Consider the following 12,123-nt stretch of genomic DNA (forward strand, 5'->3'; position numbering starts at 1 on the left):
AGTATTTTATTTCTATTGAAGGTAATTTTTTTAATATTTTTCAATTCAATTTATATGTATGGTTGTACTTTGAATATAAATAGAAAATTTAAACTTTATTGATTAATTTTTAGATTATGTTAATTTATTATAAAATTAAATTAATATATTTTATGGTTATATGTTACAAGTTGTGTTAAATTATGAGCAAACAAAAAATTATATTTTTTTTTTCAAAAAAAAAACATTGATAATATAGAAATTAGTATGCCATCGAAAACTTCATGGCTTGAGCTTCAGAGTTTTAGTCAATCTCTTCCTTAGCCTCCGATTGTTGAAGTTGAAGACATTAATCTTCCATTTATAGAACACGATCCTAGGTTACGTAAGCCAATGTGGAAATATCAATATATTTGTTTGAATTTTTATGTGAGCGGATGAATTTTAAGAATTTATAAGCTTTTTCTTTTATTAGTATGATATTTTAATTAGTATTTAGAATTTGTTTAAAATGGCCGTCACCAAAAAATGTCGAGTTTCGCCACTGTATCCTCTCCATGATGTTTGAGAACATTAGACCACTATTTATATTATTTTATTAATGCCTGTATTTTTCTTGTGTTTTTTAATTTGGTTGGCCAACCTTCCTTTATAAAGGAAAGAGATTTAATAGGAAATGAATCAAATTGGTTATTGTTGATAAGCACTTAATAATTTCTTTTATGTTTCTTTATGTAGGATGAGGTATCTTAAGCATCAAATTTTCTTACCAATATTTGCGGTATGTTTTTTTTAACAATGTCTACTGGATTTTATTAATGAATTAAAATTACATCGCATCATAATATAGATTTAAATTTAGAGACAATACTCAACAAAATACTCAAACAAAAGTAAATAATAAATTTAAAAATATGAAAAAATGTAAAACTTTTCATTTAAAATGACGATCAATAGCAAAACCCAATAACCTTTATATAAACTCATTATCTCTGTCAAATGAGACGGATGACGAAGTGTTAAAGGAGTGAAGAGCGAACCAAATAATCTGGTAGGCTGTTTTGCTACACAATTCTGATTACATCGGCAAACAACCTTTTACCAAAAGAGGGGATCTGACTATACGTGACCATCGACTAACTAATCAGAAAATAAATGTTGTGATGATTTTTGGACGAGAACCAAAATGACCGCAAATCTATGCGAAAAAAATGTATCGAAAAATATGAGGACCATGTTACAAGAGTAGAGAAAACGCGTGCCACAAGAGTAGAGAAAATCATGTTATAAGAATAGAGATGTTTATTCAAAATTAAAAAGACTAAAAAAACATAAAGACATAATATAAAAAATAAGAGAACTAATATTTCGGCAATCGACAATCGATATTAAAATTAATGATACCACTAGCTAAACAAATATCAAAGAATAAGACGGTATAAAAATATTGAAAGAAAATTAAGTTGATATAAAAGAGAAACGCAGAATGTAACTCAATGATTATAATGAGGGTTACTTTTAAAGAAAATGTGAGGTCGAATAGTTAATTTATTGTATGTGTTACTATTATCAATGTGTTCCTAATCTATTTCTTTGCAAACACACAACATAGCCACAAAAGGGGGATTTGCATTTCTCACCCCTCTACTTTTCAAATTCTTAAATTTTACCCTCGAAATCTAGGGATGGGCATGGGTCGGGTTGGATTTTCGATCCACCCGACTCGAAAAATATATACCTTCCATCCGACCCGAACTCAATTCTATTTTTTGAGATAAAATCTAAACCTGACCTAACCGAAATAATATATTTATTAAAAAATATTTTTTTTATTCAATAAAAATAAGGATTTAATTATAAGAAAATAATATATAAAGGGGTATTATTGTAATTATCCCTAAATATATAAGGTAAAATTACAATTTTTTTGGGTCAAGTCATATTTTTCACTCTAAACCCAACCCGAACATAACTTAAAAGAAATATCCGACCCAAACCTAAATTTTTAAAAAAACGACCCAATCGGGTCGAGTCAGAACCCGTCAGGTTCGGATCTCATGCCCATCCCTATCGAAATCTCATCTCCTCTTGCAAGCAGAGGCACTTTCTTTTTTTTCGTGGGAGGAAGTCAAAAGAGGGTGCTGCTCTGGTAATCTGATCCAAAATTCATGCATCGAGAGTAACTTTTGTATATTTAACGATAATGAGTACACTGTTTACAAAATTGTTCTCTTCACTGTTTGGAAACAAGGAAGCTCGTATCCTTGCTCTCGGCCTTGACAATGCAGGCAAAACCACAATTTACATTATATTTGTTCATGTCGGGAGCCGTGAAATGGGCATTTCCAATTTTTGATAATATTGCAGATCGGCTCCAGATAATTAACTAAGTTCAGTTAGCTGCATTTACATTATATTACATTTTGAAATGGGATACTTTTCCAGATGATATAAACATGTATGGAATCCCAATTTGCACTATCAAACAACAGCAAGCACAATGGTTGTCTATATCATTACAACTCATTAGTGCAAGGAACACCAATCCATAAGAGAATCCTTCGGGGCCTATCCAGAAATCTAGCTTGCCAAGCCGGCTCATCATTTTCATGAATAAAACCACTTTTCAAGTACAGATTCTTTGCAGGCTCGTTGTCGACGGCAACGTGTACGTATAGATCAGTTATGCCTGAAATGGTGCAACAAATAGCATTTAAATATCTTGTATTTAGAATAAGTTCTGTACACACGTGTATATACCTACCGATGAGCAGAATGCTCTAGTGCAAGTCTATAAAACATTGTCCCTTACTAGTACACAAGACAACATGGTTTGCACCATATTTAGAAAATGTTTCTAGTTTTACCAATACACAAGACAACATGGTTTGCATCATCCCCTGGGGGCAATTTTCACTTGCCTTGAACGAAATGAAGAAACTTGTAGCATTTCTTTGATGACTTCAAGTTCCAAGTTCTAACAACAATATATCAAGAAATATGTTCATGGTTAACTTAGATTAGTGCTGAAAACAATCAATCCGATGACAAAGGTGTACAAACTGAAAAGGGTCAGTCCTTTCAGTGCTAAACCGATTTCAAGTCCAGAAAGTGGTGAACCTCCCTCAGCTAACATATAGAACATTATGCCCCATGTATTTAAATAGCAAGACAGGGTTAGAAAACAAAAGAGGGAGCAAAGGAATCCCTTATTTGAAGAAAATGCATGCTAATATTCTAGTCTAGGAGGCCTCTCTAGAGAAGCCAAAACAGTCACAAACTATATCATTGCTTCCTTTAAGTTTCCCAACTAATATAAACATAAATAATATGTAGAATATTATTCAGAGAGACCCTTATTTTTTTTTCTCATTGACAAAAGAGGTCAGACAAAACATAGTCCTAAAGAGAACCTTACAGACAGTCAACCCATTTATATATGGGTAAACTACATGTTTAGTACCTAAATTATTACTTTTGTTCCGTATTGGTACCCAAACTTTTTTTTTTCAAAATCATACCTAACGTTTAGTTTAAGTTCAATTTGGTACCCCGTCGTTAAAAAATTAACATAACTACTGAAGTGACATTTTTTATTTTTTTCTCAATTGTGACGTGACATTACCTTATGGTGACATGTCAACATCAACGTCAAGTTTTTAACGGTAGGGTACCAACATGAAACCTAAACTAAACATTATGTATGGTTTTGGAAAAAAGAAGAAGATAAAGTCTGGGTACCAAAACGGAACAAAAGTAATAGTTTAGGCACTAAACGTGTAGTGTACCCTTTATATATTTAACGGGCTAAATTTCTAAATGATTGCACCAAATAGCCCGAGTTGGTGCAGCATTTAGCTTTTACCATCTTATACCAAAATTCATAATTTCAATTTTCAGATAGCAACAAACTGTCCAGTACAATTGTTTTATTAAAGTGAGATGATTATGAAAGGGCAGGACATCATAAAAGATTAATGCATTTGTTACCCCATTCTCCAGCTACTGTCTTTGATTTCGAGACAATGTCATAACCTAAGCCATTTCTGTGCAGTTCCCTAGCTACACATACGTTGCTTAGGTATGCTCTTCCATATTCAGCTTCAATCCCCTGTCAAAGAAGGCTCAAAATAGAGATCAATTTATACTAAAGCAATCATTTTGATGCTAGAACCTATATATCAAATATTATAGCATGATAAATTTCATCAATGTTATTTCTAATATATTAACAAAGATCCACAAGTGATTCTCAGCTACATTACTCGGTCTTTGCAGTGAATGTTGAAAAATAGTATGTGCCTAAACAAGTTAGTTCAATTTTTCTAAGTTTTTCCAAATATCTCCGTACCCATTTTTTTGGATATGTGTAGAACAAGGGTGCTACAAGGAAAATAAAAGTCTGAGAAACATATTTTTAGAAATTCAGTTGTCATTTCCTACTATTTTAATTAGTTAAATCTTATTTGAAAATTTTTATTCTAGGTACGATTGAGTCCTTTAGCATCTGGATCATGTAATTCAATAGGAAATTTGTAGGTTGACGGCAAATTGTTGTGGAACAAGTCAATCAGTATACAGTATAAATACTCTTACCTCAATCATAAACAAGTATGTTCCACTTTTGAAGAACAATAAAGAAGCCCTAACACCTAAAACTATATCGTTAACTGAATAAGCACAAACATAACATTGAGAAAAATGTTGAAATAAATGAATACCTCTGGTTTCCTTCCAGGTATTTCTTCTGGAAGCCAAAGACATTGGTTAAGATCAAGGGTTCCAACAACAACTCTATCCTCTCCGTTGGAAGTAAACTACAAAAGAAAAGGGGGAAGAATGATAAAAAAAGAGTAAAAAGTGAAGCAAACAAATTTCAAGAAGGCATACGTTTGTCTAGAATTACAGCTCATATTATATTTGAAAAGTAAGCAGAAATTTGATATTGGAGATTTACAACTAATAAAGAGAACACAGAAGGGCGTAAAACCCTCATTATTCCAAACCCATAACATCAAACGGAGAAGATTTTCTTTTACCTGACATAAATCATTAGAGAATTGAATTGTACACAAAAGAGCCTATAAAATGACAAAATTAAGTACGAAAGTATATCCAGAAAGTTATCTGTCTAATGCCTGCAAGTTCACTAATATCGTACCTTGGGGTCTCTCAGCTATCCAGCATTACCTGAACTAGTTAAAACTTAAAAAAGAAAGTTACTATTAAAAGAAGATTTGAATATCCTGAACTTGTCCGTTATTCAACTTATTCAAGTTCCAATCTTGAGAGGTAATCTTCTTCCATTTTTTTTTTTTTGCTAATAACCCTTTCATATTGCAGGCATACCATTTAAAGTTTAAACTATCAGCAAAAGAGAACTATCCATTTCTGCATGGTTCCTTCTTTTTGCCACATGGATAAATATCATTTCCTTTCTGATAAATGCCTAGTGTTCAATTTGATTTGGTTCCAAACACGCAAAACTAAACCTTAATATGTTGCTCTTTGCCAGTATCTGTCCAGTAATGACAAACAGACACCCGTAAGATACATCCTATCTAAAAGTATTGAGTTTAGACATTCCTCAGTTCATCAAATTTTTCAACATCATTATTACAGAGATTCTCCTAGAGGAATATATGGCACACTGAATCTTGTTAAAGTCTCTAATCAACAAAAACAATAGCATTGACATGCCAACATGACATTTAAAATTTGAATCATTATAAGTTGCAAAAACCTAAAAAGAAAGCAAACAAACCTTACATGAAGCACATAAATCATTAGCAGAGTTTGATAATTGTGACAAAGGAAGTGTAGCGTTTATGCAAGATACTCTCTTAAAGCCTTCCCTCTTCCCAGCAATTCTTTCCTTTAGCGCCAAAAATTCACGTTCAGCCAAGTACCTTTTATGATCCTAATACTTGAAAAGGACTAAATACCGTAAGTATCATAATAAGAAGATAATAGATAGAAAAATTACAATCCTTCAGGAAACATTTTTCTTTCTAGTTCATTTTCCTCGTAATTAAAACAATGCTGCACTAATGGGGTATAAAACTAGTTCTTACAATACAATACAATACTAAATCTAAAACATCATGTCAGTCCAAGAACAGCCAGTATATATTCTTTTCTACACATTTCGACATGGGATAGAGTAGGGCCAGAAGCAGAATTTCAGGGGGTGCAAACTTAGGAAGTTATATTACAAATCTAGGGGGTGCGAAATTACAAAATTCTAGAAGATGCAAAATTAGATCATAGGAATTTGAAGTTCCCAGGGGTGCCCCAGCACCCCCTCATCCTTCATACAGGGCTCATTTAATCTCTAGGCTGCTAGAAAATGCCTATGATTGGAAAAAGTCATGGACATTTAATCCATCACATGCATAGCTCGGAAATTTCTTATATGATAAGATTAACCATAGTTCATACGAGTGATTTTTATGATTTTACACAGTTTCCTCAAACAAGGACCTTCCATAGGAAGTAAAATTACAGAGACTCTGATGAAAGTCACCAAGGAATTTTCATATGAAACTCTTAAGACTATGCAATTTCAACTTCGAAGGACCCTATCACAAATTTGAAAGGCATTGACAAAAAAGAAGAGCAAAACAACTCTGTATTTCAGCTGTTAAATTAGATGACATGAAACTCCCTTTTCACAAACATCAAAATCGACAATCCTTCAAACCTTCAACAACTTGTTAAAAGCGCAAAACAAAACGCTGCCAAATTGTTAATAAACCAATTAAAACTCCCGCGTTGACCAAAACAAAAGCACCCACAAATTCTTAACCAACAGAAAGAAAGAAGGTCTCACTTGGATGCCAAAGGAGGAAGACTGAAAGTCATTGAATGAGCGAATGCGGAGGCAAGCAGCAGCCCAAAGCTGGTCCTCCTCCACCGCTTCAGCAACAGCGAGCGAAGACCTGTCAATAGGAAGGGACTGTTGATGATGGTGAGTGGTGGTGGCAGCCGCGACCGCAGGGAAACGGATAGGGAGGCCGGTGGTAACGACGGCAGAGGACCGGTGGCCGGAAGAGAATGAAGAGGAAAAACAATGCGAAGAAGGCGGAGGTAATGAGAGGAGGAGTGTCATCTTTGAAATAAGAAATGTAGTGGGAATGGGATTAATGGATAGCTAAAATTGGAGTGACAAAAGAATCAATAAGGATTAAATGGATAACCGAACGTATATGTATGAATTTGAAGTCGTCAAGCTTTCTTCCATCTTTCACTCTATTTGCATGACTGGCCCCTACTTTTCCAAGTCATATCCTCACGGTCATATGTGAGGACAAGCCCAAACCTTTAGCCCATTTCTTATTGAGCTGTCATTGTAGGGTTTTTCGGGCTTAATATTGAGGGTCCAAAAATTATTTGGCCCAATGGTCCCAGTTAAGTAGGCCCCATGTGGGCCATTACTTTAATATATTTAATGGGACTCGTCGCTTATCTCTTAAGAAATTAATTTTTTTAAATTATTTTTAAAATTAAGTAAATAATTTTGAAAAATAAAACGATAAAACTCATTGCTTTGACATGACGAGTTCCCTTGAATTAAAAAAACTAGTCGTTTAGAGCCGTTGAGCAACGATCAACTATAACGGTCAATTAACAACGGTCACCATGGAACTTGTCACATCGAGGCGAGGAGTTCTCTCGGATTTTTGAATAATATAGTCATTTATAGTTGTTGGGATCGAGGTTATAAATAGTGGTTTAGGGTTTAGAATTTTTACCATTTATTGTTACGAATTTTTTTTGAGAAAAAATAGAAGTTTGTGAAGAATTCCCATAAAAATGTCTACTTGAGAAGAAATATTACGCCTTGATGGTGCCCATATTTCTTCATTCGAACTCAGTTCGGATGAATAACGAAGCATTCATCAACGAGGAATGACATTGAGAGATCCGCATCAGCGGATGATTATATATCTATAACAATTTACCCTGTATCCAACCATATTTATGCGTGGTTTTAAGTTGAACCGACATTGACTTCGGCTCTGATTGAACGTTGGATTCTCGAGACTCATACTTTCCATTTTTTGAGTGGTGAAGCGACGATTACGTTAAAAGGTATCACTTACCAACTGGGTGTTCCGGTTAATGGTACAACCGTCATGAGGTGGAACGATCACAACCTATTCGGTATTGTTCATAAAGTTTTAGGAATGATGCCACCAGGTCTTAGACGGGTATCAGATACGGATCACTTGGTTGGAGTTCGAATTTCAAGTGACAAATGACTCTACCAAGAAGGAGGTCGTATTTACATCCCGAGTGTATCTTCTCCAATTAATTGGAGGGATATTATTAACAGATAAATCCAGTAATTTGGCGCACATTCAGTATCTTCCTATATTGAATAATTTTATTGAGTGTCGTAATACTAGTTAGGGCTTGGCGATTTTGACTATTTTATATCGGGAGCTTTATAAGGCTACAATTATCGAAAAGGGTCAAAAAGCCGATATAGCGGACTGTCTATTATTGCTACAGTCTTGGGCTTGATATCAGTTCCTGTTTTTTACGCCAATTACAACAGCCTCAGTTGAGTTTCCTTTGGCTGCAAGATAATTTTTTAACTTTATTTTAATTAATTTTTTAAATTAATTTTTTTCTCTTTTAATTTTAATTTTTATATTTTTTAGATGACACATAAAATAATCGAGACCAAGTTGTCGGGTGCAACTAAAAGATATATACGAATGAGGATTGATATCATTGGTCGACATGCGGTAAATATTCAACTGTATTATATTAGTTATTTTATTATTTTTTTGAAATCGTTTAACTTTATATATAATAACTTTTATAATTAATGTTTACAGTTTTCATAGCTTTCGTATTGTAACGAAGAGATCTACCAGTTACTGCCACTGGTATTTTTTTGATGGGTCGGAGTTATTTTGTGTCGTAATGTCTTTATTACACTTTGTGATTATCGAGATGCACGTCACAGATAGAGTGTTGTGACAGTTTGCGTCTAATCAATTAATTCCTATGTAAATATTTGATATGGATGCGCTCCATAGAATTGATACGCATAGGAAGCATACAAAAAATTGGCCTATGAAGCACGTTGTTTATATTGAGCAATAGAATCAGTTCTATTTATCTATCTCCGTGCGTTACGAGATCACACCTACTGATCTAAATTTCGACCTTTTTCTCTATCTCCGAAATTATGAAGCAAATGAGAAACTCTATCTAACGACATCGGAAGAGAATGAAGAATGGTCACAACTCAAGAAAAGATTCACAAAGTTCAAGAAATCATCATTATCTTCGTCTTTTGCTTCTACCGATTATTTTGCATCTCATGCTAGTTTTGGTTTTTATCCTCCATATCATGCTTCAACCAAGACTCAACCGAATTGGGTTGAAGGTTCATGGGATGCAATGCAAGACACTCAAGCATCTTCGACAGAACATGCAGGTGAGGGTGAATGGGATCATATGATATATGGTCAACAAGGTAGCCAAGTCGATTCAATTACGGCAATGATGACGCCAAATACCATAAGTATCTCTTTATCGTATTTCGAAGGTGGATCTCAGAGTGTGTTCAGTACACCTCCTCTTCAAGAAGCAAACGAAGATGAAGACAAAAACGATCAAGGTGAATGATCTCGACGTACTCGACAAGTCTCATGTCATTATCATTCGATCACTCCTCAGTATCGTCAAAAACTACGAAAATATAAATAAATTTTATTATGTATGTATTAGTTTGTACTAACTCTTTTATTATTTTTATTGGTAATAAAGTTATTATGTATTTACCTTTTCATAAAGATTATTTAATTAATTAATATATATTTTTAAATTAAATCCGGACGAACTCATCACTTCGAGGTGACGAGTTCAATGATAATCATTAGCAATTGACCATTGTAGTTACCCGTTGACAATTAACTCGTCACCATCATTTTTTTTTAAAATTAATTTTTTAAGGGACTCTTCATGTGACAAATCTCATTAAATATATTAAAATAATAAATCACATGGGGCCCACTAAATTGGGATTATGGTTGCCTTGACTCGAATCCTAATGAAGTCCCTGTAGAAATTGTTCCTACAGTTGACAACGTTGAATGACTACACCCCATGGAAACATGCTAATCCAGTTTGTTAGATGCTTAAATTGATGGCCTTAAGAGGCAGATCAATCATATTCCGAAGAAAATTGTTAGGTATAGGGCTGGTGTTCAGGTCATTGAAACATAGTACCTATTTTCATAGGGTAAACTACATAAATGACCACTGAATTATTTAAATGAGTTCAATATAGTCATATGCCGTTAACATTTAACGGAGATATTGACGTGTCAGTTAACAAAATTAATATAATTAGGGCATAGGACCTTGTAAAGTTACGTACTCTCGACACTGGCACCCTACTTTGTATTCTTCCATTTTGGTCACTATTGTATATGATTTGTTTCCTTGGATTTTCAATTAATGCAATTTGATCATGATTCTGTTTTTAATTTGTCTAATGCCTTAATTTGATCATTAACTTTAAAATTTTTTATTTTAGTAATGTATTAAATTTATAGATTAAATCACCTAGATTTTAGAATTAATCGCTGAGCCAATTCTCACATGTGTTATCAAAATAATACATATGTTATATAACTTGTTTAAGTTTAGGCAGAAAAATAAAACTAAAATAACTTACTTGCATTTAAAAGCAAGATCAGTTCGTAACCAAGCAAAGCCTTAGCCAATAGGCTAAATCTAACATTTATAAATTAATTAAAATATTTTTATATATTATATATCATAGTTAATGATAGAAATAAAAATAGACAAGTGAGGGTCGGTTAAGAATATGATAACGCTTAAATTGCTAAAAAATCTAATATATTATTTATAATTAATTTAAGATTTAATATTTTTAATTATATTTTTTCATTTTTTATTTATTTATGAATGATCATTTATATAATTATATTTAAAATTAAATTAAAAATATATTTAACATACATGAACTTACGAGGACAATTTAAAATAAATTTATCATTTGAATTTTAATTTTTTTTCTTATGATTATAATTTGAATATTAAATTATTTCATATATATAATCATTAAAAAATAAATATGAAAACAATAAATTTAGTTTAAAATATTAAAATCTTAAATCAATTATAAATAAACTATTAGATTTATTTTAGTGATTTAAGTGTCGTCAAATTCTCAATTGACCTAGATGTAAGTTCTCACTTATCTATTTTTATTTTTTATCATTAAGTATATATATATATATATATATATATATAATATTATAATTGATTCCTAAATATTAGATTTAGCTTATTGGTTAAGGCTTGCATAATTACTAATTCATTTTGTGTTCAAATCCAATCAAGTTATTTTATTTGTTTCTGCCTAAACTTGAACAAGTTGTATAACATATGCATTATCTCAATAACAAACATAAGAATTAGTTTAGTGGTTAAGACATGCAAGGTTACCATTGGGACCCAAGTTGGATTCTCTTGGGTGACAAAACTCATTTTTATTTATTTTCACTTCAATTCAAATAGATAACACGTGTCACCTTTAGATTGAATTGAAATTTATTAAATTAAAATTAAAAAACCCTTTAATCAGATTGTGACATGTGTCACAATCTGATTGGAGAAATACATTTATTAAATTAAATTGAAATTAGAACCTAATTTAAAATTAAGAATTAAATTTAATCTTGGTGATCAAATTGATTAATTCTAAAATCTAGGGGATTTAATCTATACATTTAATACATGACTAAAATAAAATATTTTAAAGTTAATGTTCAAATGAAGGCATTAGACAAATTAAAAACAAAATCATGATCAAATTTCATTAAATGAAAATCCAAGGAAACAAATCATATACAAGTGGTGACCAAAATGGAAGAAAACAAAACATGGTTCCAACGCAAAAAATACGTAACTTTACAAAGACCCGCGCCCTAGTTATATCAATTTTGTTAATTGCCACGTAAACACTTCCGTTAAATGTTACGGCAGGAGACTATATTGAAACCATTTAAATAATCCAGTGGTCATATTGATGAAAATTTGAAAATGATGGTCATTTCGAGACCAAACCCATAGTTAGGGTGTCATTTATGT

General features: G+C 32.3%; 1 protein-coding gene across 1 annotated transcript; it reads right to left on the bottom strand.

Moving 5' to 3' along the window:
• Positions 1-2,285: 2,285 nt before the first annotated feature.
• On the bottom strand, positions 2,286-7,151 carry LOC120172601. The gene is made up of 5 exons (XM_039180023.1): positions 6,812-7,151; positions 5,744-5,899; positions 4,701-4,796; positions 3,970-4,090; positions 2,286-2,668 (listed from the first exon to the last, which is right to left on the bottom strand). Exons 1-5 carry the CDS (start codon positions 7,088-7,090, stop codon positions 2,496-2,498), a joined length of 825 nt encoding a protein of 274 aa, XP_039035954.1. The 5' UTR covers positions 7,091-7,151; the 3' UTR covers positions 2,286-2,495.
• Positions 7,152-12,123: the final 4,972 nt, after the last annotated feature.

Source organism: Hibiscus syriacus, unplaced genomic scaffold (assembly GCF_006381635.1).
Source record: "Hibiscus syriacus cultivar Baekdansim isolate YM2019G1 unplaced genomic scaffold, ASM638163v2 tig00111873_pilon, whole genome shotgun sequence".
Classification (NCBI taxonomy): Eukaryota; Viridiplantae; Streptophyta; class Magnoliopsida; order Malvales; family Malvaceae; genus Hibiscus; species Hibiscus syriacus.

Coding starts and splice junctions, on each gene's coding strand:
- LOC120172601 (XM_039180023.1), bottom strand. CDS start 7,090: ATGACACTCCTCCTCTCATTACCTCCGCCTTCTTCGCATTGTTTTTCC. Junction 5,900..6,811: donor CTTCCTCCTTTGGCATCCAA/GTGAGACCTTCT, acceptor TTCAAGTATTAG/GATCATAAAAGGTACTTGGC. Junction 4,091..4,700: donor TACCTGGAAGGAAACCAGAG/GTATTCATTTAT, acceptor CTTCTTTGACAG/GGGATTGAAGCTGAATATGG.